Here is a 12136-nt window from a genome sequence, read left to right on the forward strand (position 1 = left end):
GTAATTCTAACTGACAACGATCCCGCTGCCCGGGTTTGTGAGAGAGCGTCATATTTATGGACGTGTGAGCTGTATGTCAATGAGATTTTGGTGCTACAGCGTCTGAAGAAGATCATCCCCAGTACGCCTGCTAGATCCCAATGCTGCTGCTCGGTAAACAGACGTAACATTAGGGGGGAAGGTACGCAATACTTCCCCCTACTAATGTCCTGTAAAACTAAAGAGATAATTTACAGAGATTTGATGATGAGGGAGAATGATTTTAAAAGGTGTCTTGAGAGCAGATTTAATGTTTCCTTTTTACAGTTTACGACGTTAAAAGCAAAGCGGTGCCGCTCTGTCTGCACTCAGCGGTCGGGTTTTCACATTTCTTCTGATGTCGCTCACTGATTCAGGGATTTGCTTCTAATAGATCCAATAGATCTGTGTGCGCGCGCACACACACACACACACACACACACACACAAATAGGTGCTGTGTTTGTACACACAATTTTATTTAACACCAAACAGTGTGACTGGTGTTTTCCACTGTCAGACACGCCTCTAATTGACAGATATTTCCAAGAGTACCCACTCAAAGGATCTTCTTTTTTGCTTTTCATGTCCGTAATTGCCTGTTGGCACGCCTGACCCGTCACGTTGACACCAGGCATGCCGAGCCACATTCTCACATCTTTTTAATGAGTCGCTGTTATGATGCGGCCTCTAATTGTCATGATGGGCGAAAGAACAACAACACTACAAAAAATAAGGTACGAAACCAACACAGACAGGCAGCCAGACAGCCAAGCCTTTCCCATCGCACCCGGCTGTGACCCCCCTCTGGCTGTGTGAGCGTACAGATTAGGGGGGAAAAAAAATCCCAGGCTCGGAGCCAGACACTCGTCATTTCAGCCAGAATGACTTCTATATATCAAATTGGAGCCTCTTGATGAATCCAGTTATTCTGTATCAAAAAGCCATCATGAGCAAAATTGAACTGGACCTCAAAGTTAAAGGTGCAATGTGTAGTATTTGGGGGGAGAAATGTTTAATCAGAAGAGAAAGATCTTCATATCTTTATGCCCGAACAAACTAAATAAACACGCTCTTTTCACGACTGAACTAAACTGAATCAACAACCTGACCTTAAAGGGCAACACAATTTCATGCTGTTTTACTTCGTTTATATGTGGCGGACCCTGCCACCTTTTGTAGCTCTCGCAGTGTTCTGGGGACCTTATTGTTCCCCTCCCGAGAACAGCTCGTTTATTCACGGATAGAAAAAAAGAAATATTTATTCAGTTTTGTATTATTACCTCATAAATATCGTGAAATAAACACACGTGATTGTATCCAAGTCACGAGGGAGGATAACAAAAGTGTACCAGATGCGACAGATGGTGCATGTCAGCATCAAGAGTCTGTCAAATTTTGCATCCCCTTTTTTTAAAAACAAAACAAAACACACACCATCCGATCACTGATAGCCCGTGTTGGTGTTGTTTTCCTCATCCCTAATCAATCAAATGGGAAAAAAAATAATAAAATAAACCCGCCTTTTTGGAAAATAGAGTTCAAGCCCATCTTTGCACCCACATCACCACCGGCGGCGTGCGGACTGACGGACGGACGGGGGCCAAGGGAGAAAATGGAGCCCCCGAGCACGAGAAGTAATCAACGCGGCCCACTATGATAGTGACAGCAGGGTTAAGAAGGGGATGGGGAGGAAAAAAAACAGCTCTGTTTCTATGCCAGAGAAAATGAAAACAGCTGGGGGTATACGCTGAGAGTGCACCATGCAGCCAGTCAGTCATATATGCTTGTTATCAAGTGTGTTTTTTTCTAAATGTGTGTGTGTGTGTGTGTGTGTGTGTGTGTGTGTGTGTGTGATGACACTTTTTCACATGCGGATGTGGTGGTTGTGCATGTCAGTGTCCTTCTGTGTGTGTGTGTGTGTGTGTGTGTGCGTGTGTGTGTGTGTGTGTGTGTGTGTGTATGTGTGTACGTGCGTTGATGGCTGTAAGTGGAGTTTACAATAGTCCGCTGGAAGAGGTCAAGAGGATTATCTTAAAATATTAGCCGACCTCTCACCCTTTCCTCCCTCTTTCTGTCTTCCCTCTCCTTTCCCCCCTACTCTATGCGGCCTCCTCCTCCTCCTCCTGTATCCTTGAGGCAAACGGCAGCACCTGTGGCACACAAACACACACAGACACACACACACAGTGACAGTAGGCATTTAGGACTACCTGCACCTGATTCTCTTGACCCCACAAGTGTGGTTATATTGGCGTAACATTCAAAGTATTTCTTGTATTTGTTTGTTTAGTTTTTACCTTTTATACGCTAGCCAAGAGGCAACTTACAGTCAAACTCACCTAGAAATCTTTGCTCTCCTCTCTGGAATCATCACGAATGTTAAGTTTAGGAGTTGACTTTACTTTAAAAAAAAGTCAGGAAACTAATTACATCAGAATTACCATGTAAAGTAGTAAAAGTACATTTCTAACTACTCCAAATTATTATTAAAAGTCTACTTTACTTGGGAATTTTGAAGATAATCGGTTCATCGATTATTAAATAACAGATTTTACGGTGCAATTTAAGATTTTAATGTCTGCATCTTATTATTTATTTCAAATTGTTATCCCAAATATCTTCTTCTTTTTTTTTTCTACATCTAATTTAATTTACATTTGGTCACATGGTATGGAGCACAAGCAGAATTAAATTAATTGGATCATTTTTTTGCAGTAAGTTCTAAACAACTCACTCTTCTTTCTGCTTATATTACTTTTGGAAATTGCTCTCAAAACTCTGTATTTTTCCACTTTTAATTTGACTGTAATAAAAGGCATAAAAGCTTTTTTTTTTTTTTTTTTTTCCATTTTCTTACACAAGTTCACATCACTTTTTAAAAACATATTACTCATATAAAAGTCATCAGCACGCACACACAAATGGCTAAAAGAGGGTTTGGGTTAGAGAAGAAAATAAATACAAAATAAAATAAAATATCAAAGGATTTTTCCGCCAAACTAAAATGCAGAAAAACATAAATGTTAAAGCGCCATGAGGTCGCTGTAAATCCGCCCCAGACGTGCTGCACATTGTATCCGTCTGAATTAATGTTACATTTATTTTCGTTCGGCATTTCCCACCTGAATTAAAGGCCTGCTGCTTGTTTTCTAAAGTTTCATAAATCCTCCTTGTGAGCACTTGTGTGATTTCGGGCGACGACAGACGCGGTTCCCCCAGGCGCGCTCGAACTTGGATTTGTCCCCCCGCCTCGCCCCCTCCCCGCCCCGCCCCGGCTGAGTCAGCTGTCCCGCACGGTCGCCACTGCGGGGCGTCTGGAGCGCTGGAGCGGCGCCTTGAACCCACCCGTCCGTCTTGCTTCCTCCTGCAACAGGCTGCCCCTGTCACAACTAACCCCCGGGAGCCCCGCACAGCCACCACCGCATGGCGTGACACCATCATGGAGAGGTCGTGAGGCAGCAGCTCCCCCCGCCCTCCCTGAGAGATGTGACCTCTGAGCTCAACTCCTTAGAATAAGAAAAAAAAAAAAAAAGGAACATTCTTTTTAATCAGCAGTTTGGCATTGAAAAAAAATAATAATCTGTGAACATTCCCCGTGTTTCTTTATCATAAACTCACATCTGAGCTAATATTCAGATGTAATTAAGTATTATTAATTGGGTTATAAAACCTCATAAAAGGCTTCTTTCCTCTTATTAGAAGAAAAAAATTTAAAAAGCAGTTTAATTGAGTTGAATGGAGAGAGAGAGGGAGAGAGTAACTGGAGTCTTCTTTGCTCCGCTGCGTCCGTTTGCATGTAATTACATCGCGTCGTGCGCACTTATCGCTCGGATCTGACAGAGTATCTAAAAAGCGGTCCCTGTCCTGCGCACCTCTCCCCCCACCCCGTCCCCCTTCCAGCTTTACCTCTTCCTAATTGAATTAGCTCGCTTTTAGGCAGGGGAGGAGGGGCTTGGCTTTGTTCGAGCGACGCCCATTCAAATCGTCTCAAACCAATGGGACTATCCCCCGCTCCGCCGTAACCAAACCCACTCTCTCATTCGGCGTCTGGAGCTGCCTGCCTTTGCCCTCACCTTCCTGCGCGTCCCGGCTTTTTCTCAACCCAAACACAAGAGAAGAGAAAAAAAAAGAAAGAAAGAAGGGGGAGACTGACTAAACACGGCGTGCACATGGGAGAGCGCGAGATTTTTTTCATTCCTGCGCGTCGCACCATGGCTTATATATGAGGAGGACACTTTTGGGATGCGGACATAAACAAGAAGCGTCTCCGCGGAGAGAAGCGCATGAGAAAAACGCACCGCCGTCCGTCCTCTCCCCCGCACCGAGAAGGACTCCTCCCCGCCGCGGCCGTGACACCTCCCGGCGGAATCGCAGAGGAAGGATAACATTACCCCGGAGACGAAAAACACCGAGTCTGACGTGACCATCCGTCTGCCAGCCGGTGACTGATTGACTGTACGGCTTAAAAAAAGTTGCCCGGAGAACATGGACATCTGACGTGCGCCACACGGCGTCATTGGACACATTGAGCCTCTCTCTCTCTCTCTCCCTCTTTCCTCCATCACATCTCGGACTGACTGATTTCCCCCCCCGAGCTCTGGGGTTGGAGTAAGAAGAAGAAGTGTCGAGCAGTTGTCATCTGCCCTGACACCGGCTGCGTATCCAGTAGCTCCCGGCATAAAGGGAAACATTCTCACACCAACCGAAGACACTGCCTGTTGTTCGCTGCGCATTCAAGTGTGTGTGTGCGCGCGCGTGTGTGCCTGCGAGCGTGTCGATCTCGCCGTTTGCGCATCAGTGGGGAGAAAATATTTGAGCCAGCCGCCGCCAAGGATTCTGTCCGGAGCTGACATCCTGCATGACATAAAGCCCGTGATTCATCCGGACCGTCGCCCTGCATCAGAGAGAAAGCGGCGCGACGCGCTGGTTTTTATTCTTCTTCTTCTTTTTCCCTCCCCCTCTCTTCTAACTTCAAATCCCCCGTCGACCTGAACAAGTGTCATCTCAAGTGTCCCCTTCGAATGGTCACGTCCTCGCCGTTCTCCGCGTTGTGCGCATTTGTGTTTGTCCAGCGTTCGCAAGCTGCGCCAGACGCGCGCGGCCACATGTGAGCAAGACTTCACCGCCGTCACCTGTCCCGGTTGAAGCGCCCGTGTGCAACTCGTCAGACTGACCCGACCCGCTTGAAGAGGAATAACGTGCCGAAGTTTCGCTGTAGTGATGCTGCAAATGGAAATGGTCATCTTCCTCTGCCTGGTGCTGTTGATGTGTGTATTTAGCCAGGAGCCCAGTTCCAAAGTGGTGGCCGACCGCTACGCCGTCTTCTGGAACCGGACCAACGCCAAGTAAGTGGCCCCCGACACCGGGCAGGTTTTTTTTTTTTTTTTTTTTTTTTACCGCGGAGGGGTCGGCGGTGTTCCTTCTCCCCCCGCGTCCGCATGAACCGCGGGGTTCGCAGGCTTGCTGGACCACATCGGTGTGTTTATTCTCCGCAGTGAGGGCATAATGCCAGTAGCTGTAGGTACAGGCTATAGCTGAGGACAGGGACAGGAGTGTAAAAGGGCTTCTGTGTCTTATTTCCAGTACGTTGCTGCTCGCTAACAGCGCGTCCTCCCGGGAAAGTAGCGATAGAAACCCGTGCGTAATGATAAGGCCTGGACGTAACGTCCAGCGTCTGCTGCTGTTGTTGCTCTTCACCCGCTGTCGATAGTGTCAATATCAGGTAATTCACTGTGAATTATTCAGCTGGAGAACGTGTAAAAAAAAAAACTGGAGCATTGTGTTGTGTTGTTTCCTCTGTCCGGCGCACTCAGCCTGGACACCAGAAAATAAGAACAAAGTCCGTCAGATCCATCTCCATATCCATTTACCAACTTCAGACTGTGTAAGGTCACTGGGAAACTTGGGTTGGAAGCGCACGCACAGGCCAAACTGTGAGGACTCCTGAAAGTGATTCTGTGTCAGGAGTAGCATTTTTTTTTTTTTTTTTTTGGTCTGAGTGGCGACACAAAACGTAGGCTGCGAGAGCCCAAAGAATCAGTCAACATTAAAAAGCTCCTTCACGAGATTCAGCACAATTGCCACGATGACATGTTTGGGCACACAACGGCCTCAGCACATCTGAAAGCACATTGAGTCATGAGTATTATAAAAAAAAAAAAAAAAAAGGCACCACGGCAGACAAATGACAAACTCAGAAGACACACAGTGCGGCTGAAGCACAGGAATATTATGGTGATTCTTTTAAAGAGCTCACGGCTCCTCAGAACTCACCTACTATTAATCTCCCCAATAGTTCTTGAATCACCTTTTTTATGAGAGCAAAACGCTTCCTGGAGAAGTTGAGCAAAAGAAAAATGATGTTTAGTCAGGGTTTTTTTGTGTGTGTGTGTCTGTGTGCAGCATTACGATGTTGGATCACTGACATTTGAATTAAGCACTTGATTGTAATAAAGTAAAAAATAAAAAACCAATTCAAATGAATTTTGGTTAGCAAGGTTTTCAGATGTGAGGCGAAGGAATAATACGACTTCCTTGCTAAAATTGAACCGCAGAGGACGTTTAAATGAGTCCCTGAGAGTAAAATCCAAAGTAAGCGTGATAATGTAAAACTGTGAAGATGTTTTTTTTTCTAATTCCACCAAGTGTGGAGACGGCTGTGCAGTTTGGACTGTCCCACTGGAAACTTTTGGAAAACCTGAACTTTATGTGACAGTGTGCTGCCTCCTCATTCTAAAATTGACAAAACTTCCCCGAAAGAATCTTTACTTATTGTTTTTTTGTCAATTCTTTTTTACCCGGAGGCACAAATGACGTCCTGACCTCACATATTCTTGTTAAAAAAAGGAAAAAAGTTCATCTGTATATATATATATATATATTGTCTGCTAAAAAGCTAAAAACTTTACATTCATATTGATAAGAAAACAAGTGTGTGTCCAGCGTGAGGCTCCGCAGTGAAGCAAGGGTTTTTTTTTTTATGTGCTGCTGACTCAGTTGGGCCACACTGGAGCAGGACAGCTAAAGTTAAAATGAAAAGTTTCTCAGATGTTGTGCGATCTCCCCTCCTCTCTGCTCCGAGAGAGAGAGAGAGTCCACCTCAGCGTTCGGTGTTCGTGTTTGTCGAGACAGCGTTTCCCACTAAAAGTCCCTCGTGGACTTGGACTGTGCCGCCTTGTCCCGGGCTTATTAAGTCTAAACACTGCTGCCGGAGTTTACAGAGATCTTTCACTCAACTGCCAACGGCACTTAGTATTTGTTGAATAAAATCCTCAGCTTACCCTCCGAGTGCGCGCAAAGCCATTAATAGCATACGCCAAATTTGTTGCACAACTATTTATATTCAGTTTGAAGTTTGGGGAAAACATGATTTATTGCTTGAAGCAATTAGTGGTCAGGGGTACAAACGCAGGGCTGACTGTAAGCCCTCTCTCCTGAAGCCGGGGCCGGTCTAGCAGGGTGCGTAGATTCTCGGCCTGATATACCGTAGACCGTGACTGTTGTGGTCTAGGTTCTCTACCCCGGCTGTTTATTTATGGACCGGCTTTCTCCGACGGAGGCAAACACAATTTTGAGTCGAGATCTCGATCCCTGCCGTTGATAGACGTACTTTCATTAGACAGTACATTTTCTCTTTTTCGACCCAAAAAAAGGAAAGAAAAAGTTTTGACTTGTCTCGCCGCTCGGTTAACTTGATATCTTCCAGATGTGCTGACAAGTTTTCTCAAGTTTGAGCGAAGAAAGAAAAGTTCAGGGGGGGGGGAGAAAAAAAAGTAAAAAGGGGGACATTTAAGCGAAACTACTGTTAATCTGTGATCTGACACACTCGCAGTGAAACAGAGAGAGAGGGAGAGAGAGAGAGAGAGAAGCAGGACTTTGTGTTCCGCTCGGCTGCGTGCATGTCGTGCCTTTTATTTTCCTCTCAGAGTAAAAAAAAAAAAAAATCAGAGAAATAGATAGTTTCCTGAGCCTCATCCGTTTTTTTTTCTGAAGCCTCCGACTTGCCCGAGGAAAAAAGGAAACAGGTTTTTTCAGCGAGACTCTAATGCTGCTAACACCAGTCACTCCGTTCTACTTACTCTAAATAGAGTTTGTTTGACTCTCACCCCTGCAGGGGCTGAGGCAGGAAGCCAGAAAGGTAACATAACAGCAGAGCGGGGGGAGACGGAGAGAGAGAGAGAGAGGGAGAGATAGCAAACTTGTCTTATTGATGACTCAGTTAATAAATATCGAGTCCCTTTCTTCATGCATTACTGTGGAGGGATGGCGTGGCACTGTAACGCGACTTGCCCAGCGCCTGCCTTTGTTCCCGAGGCTTCACAGTCACACCGAAAGCACGGCTGCTCCTAGAATTTACCGTGTGAACGCCCCGTGACCGCAGAGCAGGCACGTCAGAGCTCACATGTTACGTTTACAGTGGAAATAAATGAACGGCAATAACGTAATTTGTCACGAGTAATGATAGGACTTAAAGGATCATTCCGGTGTTTTTTTCCCCAACTCTTTTGAATCCTTCTCCACGTTCATCCTTGTTGTGTGAACGCGGTGGTTCCGGGCTGATTTTTTTACTGCCTTCAGGAAAAAAAGGAAGAAAAAAAAAGAGCCATTTGTTGCCATTCATTTTCTTTTGCGCCGTACGAAACCTGCGCCCCTTCCACAGACTCCACAATTACCCTCGGCTACATAATCCATCACACTAAAGCTGTAGTTTGAGTTTGGGTTTTGTCACAAAATCTGTTTGGCTCTTAATTCATTGTGCCCAAGTTGGATCGTGGTGTGCAATACGTTACGCTCTGCTTACTCGCTTAATCACCTGAAATACACAGCAAGAAATGAAAACCTCCACATGGAAATACCAACGAAAAACTGTTTAACTTACAGACTTTGACATGTGTTTCCCCTTTTTTTTCTTTAATGAGGAGGGGGGAGAGGTTGTCTAACTTCTAATTTTAAGTTTAAAAGTGAAAATATTTACTCTAAAAGTGACCCAAAGATTGCCTCGTTGCATGTGACATTTATTGCAAAAATGATTGGAGAAAGTGTGAACTAGACGCAGACAAAAATAAGCCAAAGGGCCTTGAGGAGTCACCTCTTGCGGGGTTTGTTTGACTCACTGGTAGACAAAACACGCTGGTGTGGACACGTTCACAGCTTGGACCAGCAGGCAGCAATGAATGGGCAATCTCAGATAAGGACTTTTTGTGTCTAAAACGGAACCTTTTGTCAGCAAAAATGTTAGAATTCCTTCTATGTGCCTTCTCCCGTGGTCAGAATGCTAAGTAGCTTAAGTGTGGACATTTTATATTTGCTTTAGTGTGTCCTAATTTGTGTTGGCGGTGGCACGGTCGTTTCTGCTGGGTGTTTGTGTTGTTGGTGTCTTGGTCAGGGGGCTGAGGGGATTTCCATGCTGTGTTGTTGGCTTCGGTCCACCGTTGTGTATCACAACTCCAGCGTGAGGCCAGAGACTTTGCTAAGTGTTGTGTTTTTCAGGAGAAAAAATCTTCTGTTCAACATACGCACCCTTCCTCATTAGGTTCCACCATTTGTGGTTCAGATTGTCCTACTGTTTCTCTAGCGTGTTTAGCATTTTGCCCAACGGAAAGTTATTTTGAGGGTACTTGTAGTAAATCTCGAGTTTTTTTTTTTTGTCCCGTCCTCGGAGACTTCCCCCTCAATAACTTAAAAATGAAAGGGACATTTCTCTCTCTCGGTCGATTTGACCCTCTGCTATCTCGCTGACCGTCTTTGCTTGTGAGTATTTATTCTAATGAGGGGACAGACAGCGGCTCTAATGATGTCTCAGCTGGAATGCCGAAGAGACGGCCCTTTTCCTTCCTTTCCTTTCTCCCCCCCTCTGCCCTTTCTTCTTCCCCATGTCCCTCCTCGCCTTTCTCCTGTGCTGCCTCTCGGCGCTCTGCTTTCTCTCCCTCACCCTCACCCCCTCTCTCTCTCCTTGCCGGGCGCAGAAAATGAATGAATACAATTAGATATTTCGGGAGTCCCTCCACGGTTGATGGTGGAGAAAGACGCGCAGAGGTCAGGCACACTCAGAGAGGAGCTCAGGGAGAGGTCACACACGCACACGCGCACACACACACACACACACACACACACACACACACACACACACACGGTGAGGAATAACGAAGCAGAAAGTTGGCCTGTGAATGACAAACTAGTAACTAGAAACTCTCCTTGAAGTGGAGGGGTGTTATTAACATAAACAGTTTGATGCGGTTGTGGTCATGCAAATTGCTCAAGGTGATTTGTATTTTGCTGCATAATTTGTAGCTGAGCAAACAAGCCTGGAAAGCCTTTTTTTTTCTGACGCGCTGCTCTGTGTTGTAGTTTTTTTGTAATGTTCATTTTTTCTATATTCCTGGACTGTAACTGGGAGCCGGTGTACAGCAGTTTGTGTTCGCTGGTGTCAAAGACAACTTTCTTTTTGTTGCATTCGCGTCTGGCTGATGTGTTTTTTTCTTTTCTTTTGCGTCTGAGAGCGCATGCGGGTGTATGCACGTGCATGCGATGTACCAAATGAGCCGTGGGGTCATATAGGGCTTGTTTTCCTCTCCTTCAGGCTCCTGGATGTCAGGATAATTACATATTTCTCCCTTGGACTTCTCATTACCTGTCACAGACCAGTGGGACGTGAATAAACGTCTCGTCAATCTGTGTCTGCATGCACGAGTGTGCAAATGCTGAGACTGTACCCTGACAAAGGAAGGTAGTCCATACACCCCATCTGCTTCTTACAACAATGTGAATGTGTATTTAAAACAATATGTAATTATAAAAATCAAGTTTTGCCTGCTAAAGTAGGTCGTTTCTGACCCCGTGTTCGCCCTCCTGTCCCCCTTATCATTTTTCGACTGTCTCGCTCGGAGCCGTGTTTTACTCTCTCCACCACTCCTCCTCTCCTCTCCTCTCCCTCCGTCTCTCAGTCTGAGGGCTGATTAGTTCTCGTTAATGACCCCTCGCTCTGTCATTCTTTTATGCCCGTGGCACTGGCAGAGCACGAGCACCGACCGAGCTGCAGGGACAAGCGAGTGTGGGAGACACAAAGAGAGAGAGAGAGAGAGGGAGAGAGACGGGGCAGGAGGGTAGCAGCAAAATAAACACAGGAACCAGCAAAGTCTGTGATGATGCTGTAGTGCGATTGTAATAATTCTGCTAGTTTTCTTTTTTTTTTTTTTAAATGGTGCTCTGTGTTTTCTCACCAGACCTGTAAATGCACTTTCCATTTAAATTAGATTTTTTTTTCTTTCTTTCTATTAACTAGAAAATGAGCCCAGCAGGCAGTAGTCAATGCTTAGTCAATGTGCTTGGCAGAGCAGCTGTTCTTCAGCGCGCGGTGGAAGAGGGGGAGGACTCTTGGCCGTGACCCTTGTGGACTTGCTATGCGGCGGACAGAAGCAGCCCTGTCACCGGGGGTGCCTGGTGGTCAGGCTGTAGTCTTGGATATGCTAATCCCACTGACGTGAAGGGCGGCCTACAACTGGACAGAAAAAGACATTCCAAACATGTATTATTTTTATAAATTTGTATGTGTATTGTTAATTGGATTTATATTGAATCATTGATTTTTCTTTTTTTATTCGATTTTTTTTACTGCAAAAGTGGCACGTTATTATTCTGTTGGGCTGCAGGATGTGGTCAAACAATCACATTACAATTATCGCCTTTGTGATATGATTTACAATTAGCAGGATGGTCATTTTGGCGGCACAATTTTCATTTTCAGTGGTAAAAACTATTCAAATCATGATGATGCCACCTTTGTTGGAGTACCTGTATTAAAATAATGTTGTTTTTTTTACATATGGAGAACCAGGTTTGTAGACTGGGGGCATCAATGCAGCACTCCATTACCAAAAAAAAAAAATAAAAAGGTATCCTCTGCAATTTGGATTATTGCACTTGGCCATCTTCCAAATAGTACTGTGATTAATTGTGCAGCCCTGACGTTGATTTTTGTAAGAAAAAATCTCAAACAAATCTCAAACATATGTACATTATTTCATATGTATAACTTCTGAGCAGCTGATATTGTGTTTTGACCTTCATTTTGGTGACTTATTTATCTGAACATTAAATGAGAAATCCAGAGTTTGCTC

The 12136-nt window shown here is 45.1% G+C and overlaps 1 protein-coding gene across 2 annotated transcripts in view; it reads left to right on the forward strand.

The window, feature by feature from the left end:
• Positions 1-4037: 4037 nt before the first annotated feature.
• efna5b (ephrin-A5b) overlaps positions 4038-12136 on the forward strand; it is a 103867-nt gene continuing 95768 nt past the window's right edge. The window contains exon 1 of one of the 2 annotated variants that reach the window (XM_030417703.1): positions 4038-5365. In XM_030417703.1, the coding sequence (XP_030273563.1) occupies positions 5241-5365 (125 nt within the window). In that variant the 5' untranslated portion in view covers positions 4038-5240. The remainder of the gene's footprint in view (positions 5366-12136) is intronic. The other variant, XM_030417702.1, reaches the window with a different exon arrangement.

Source organism: Sparus aurata, chromosome 5, assembly GCF_900880675.1.
Source record: "Sparus aurata chromosome 5, fSpaAur1.1, whole genome shotgun sequence".
NCBI classification, from domain to species: Eukaryota; Metazoa; Chordata; class Actinopteri; order Spariformes; family Sparidae; genus Sparus; species Sparus aurata.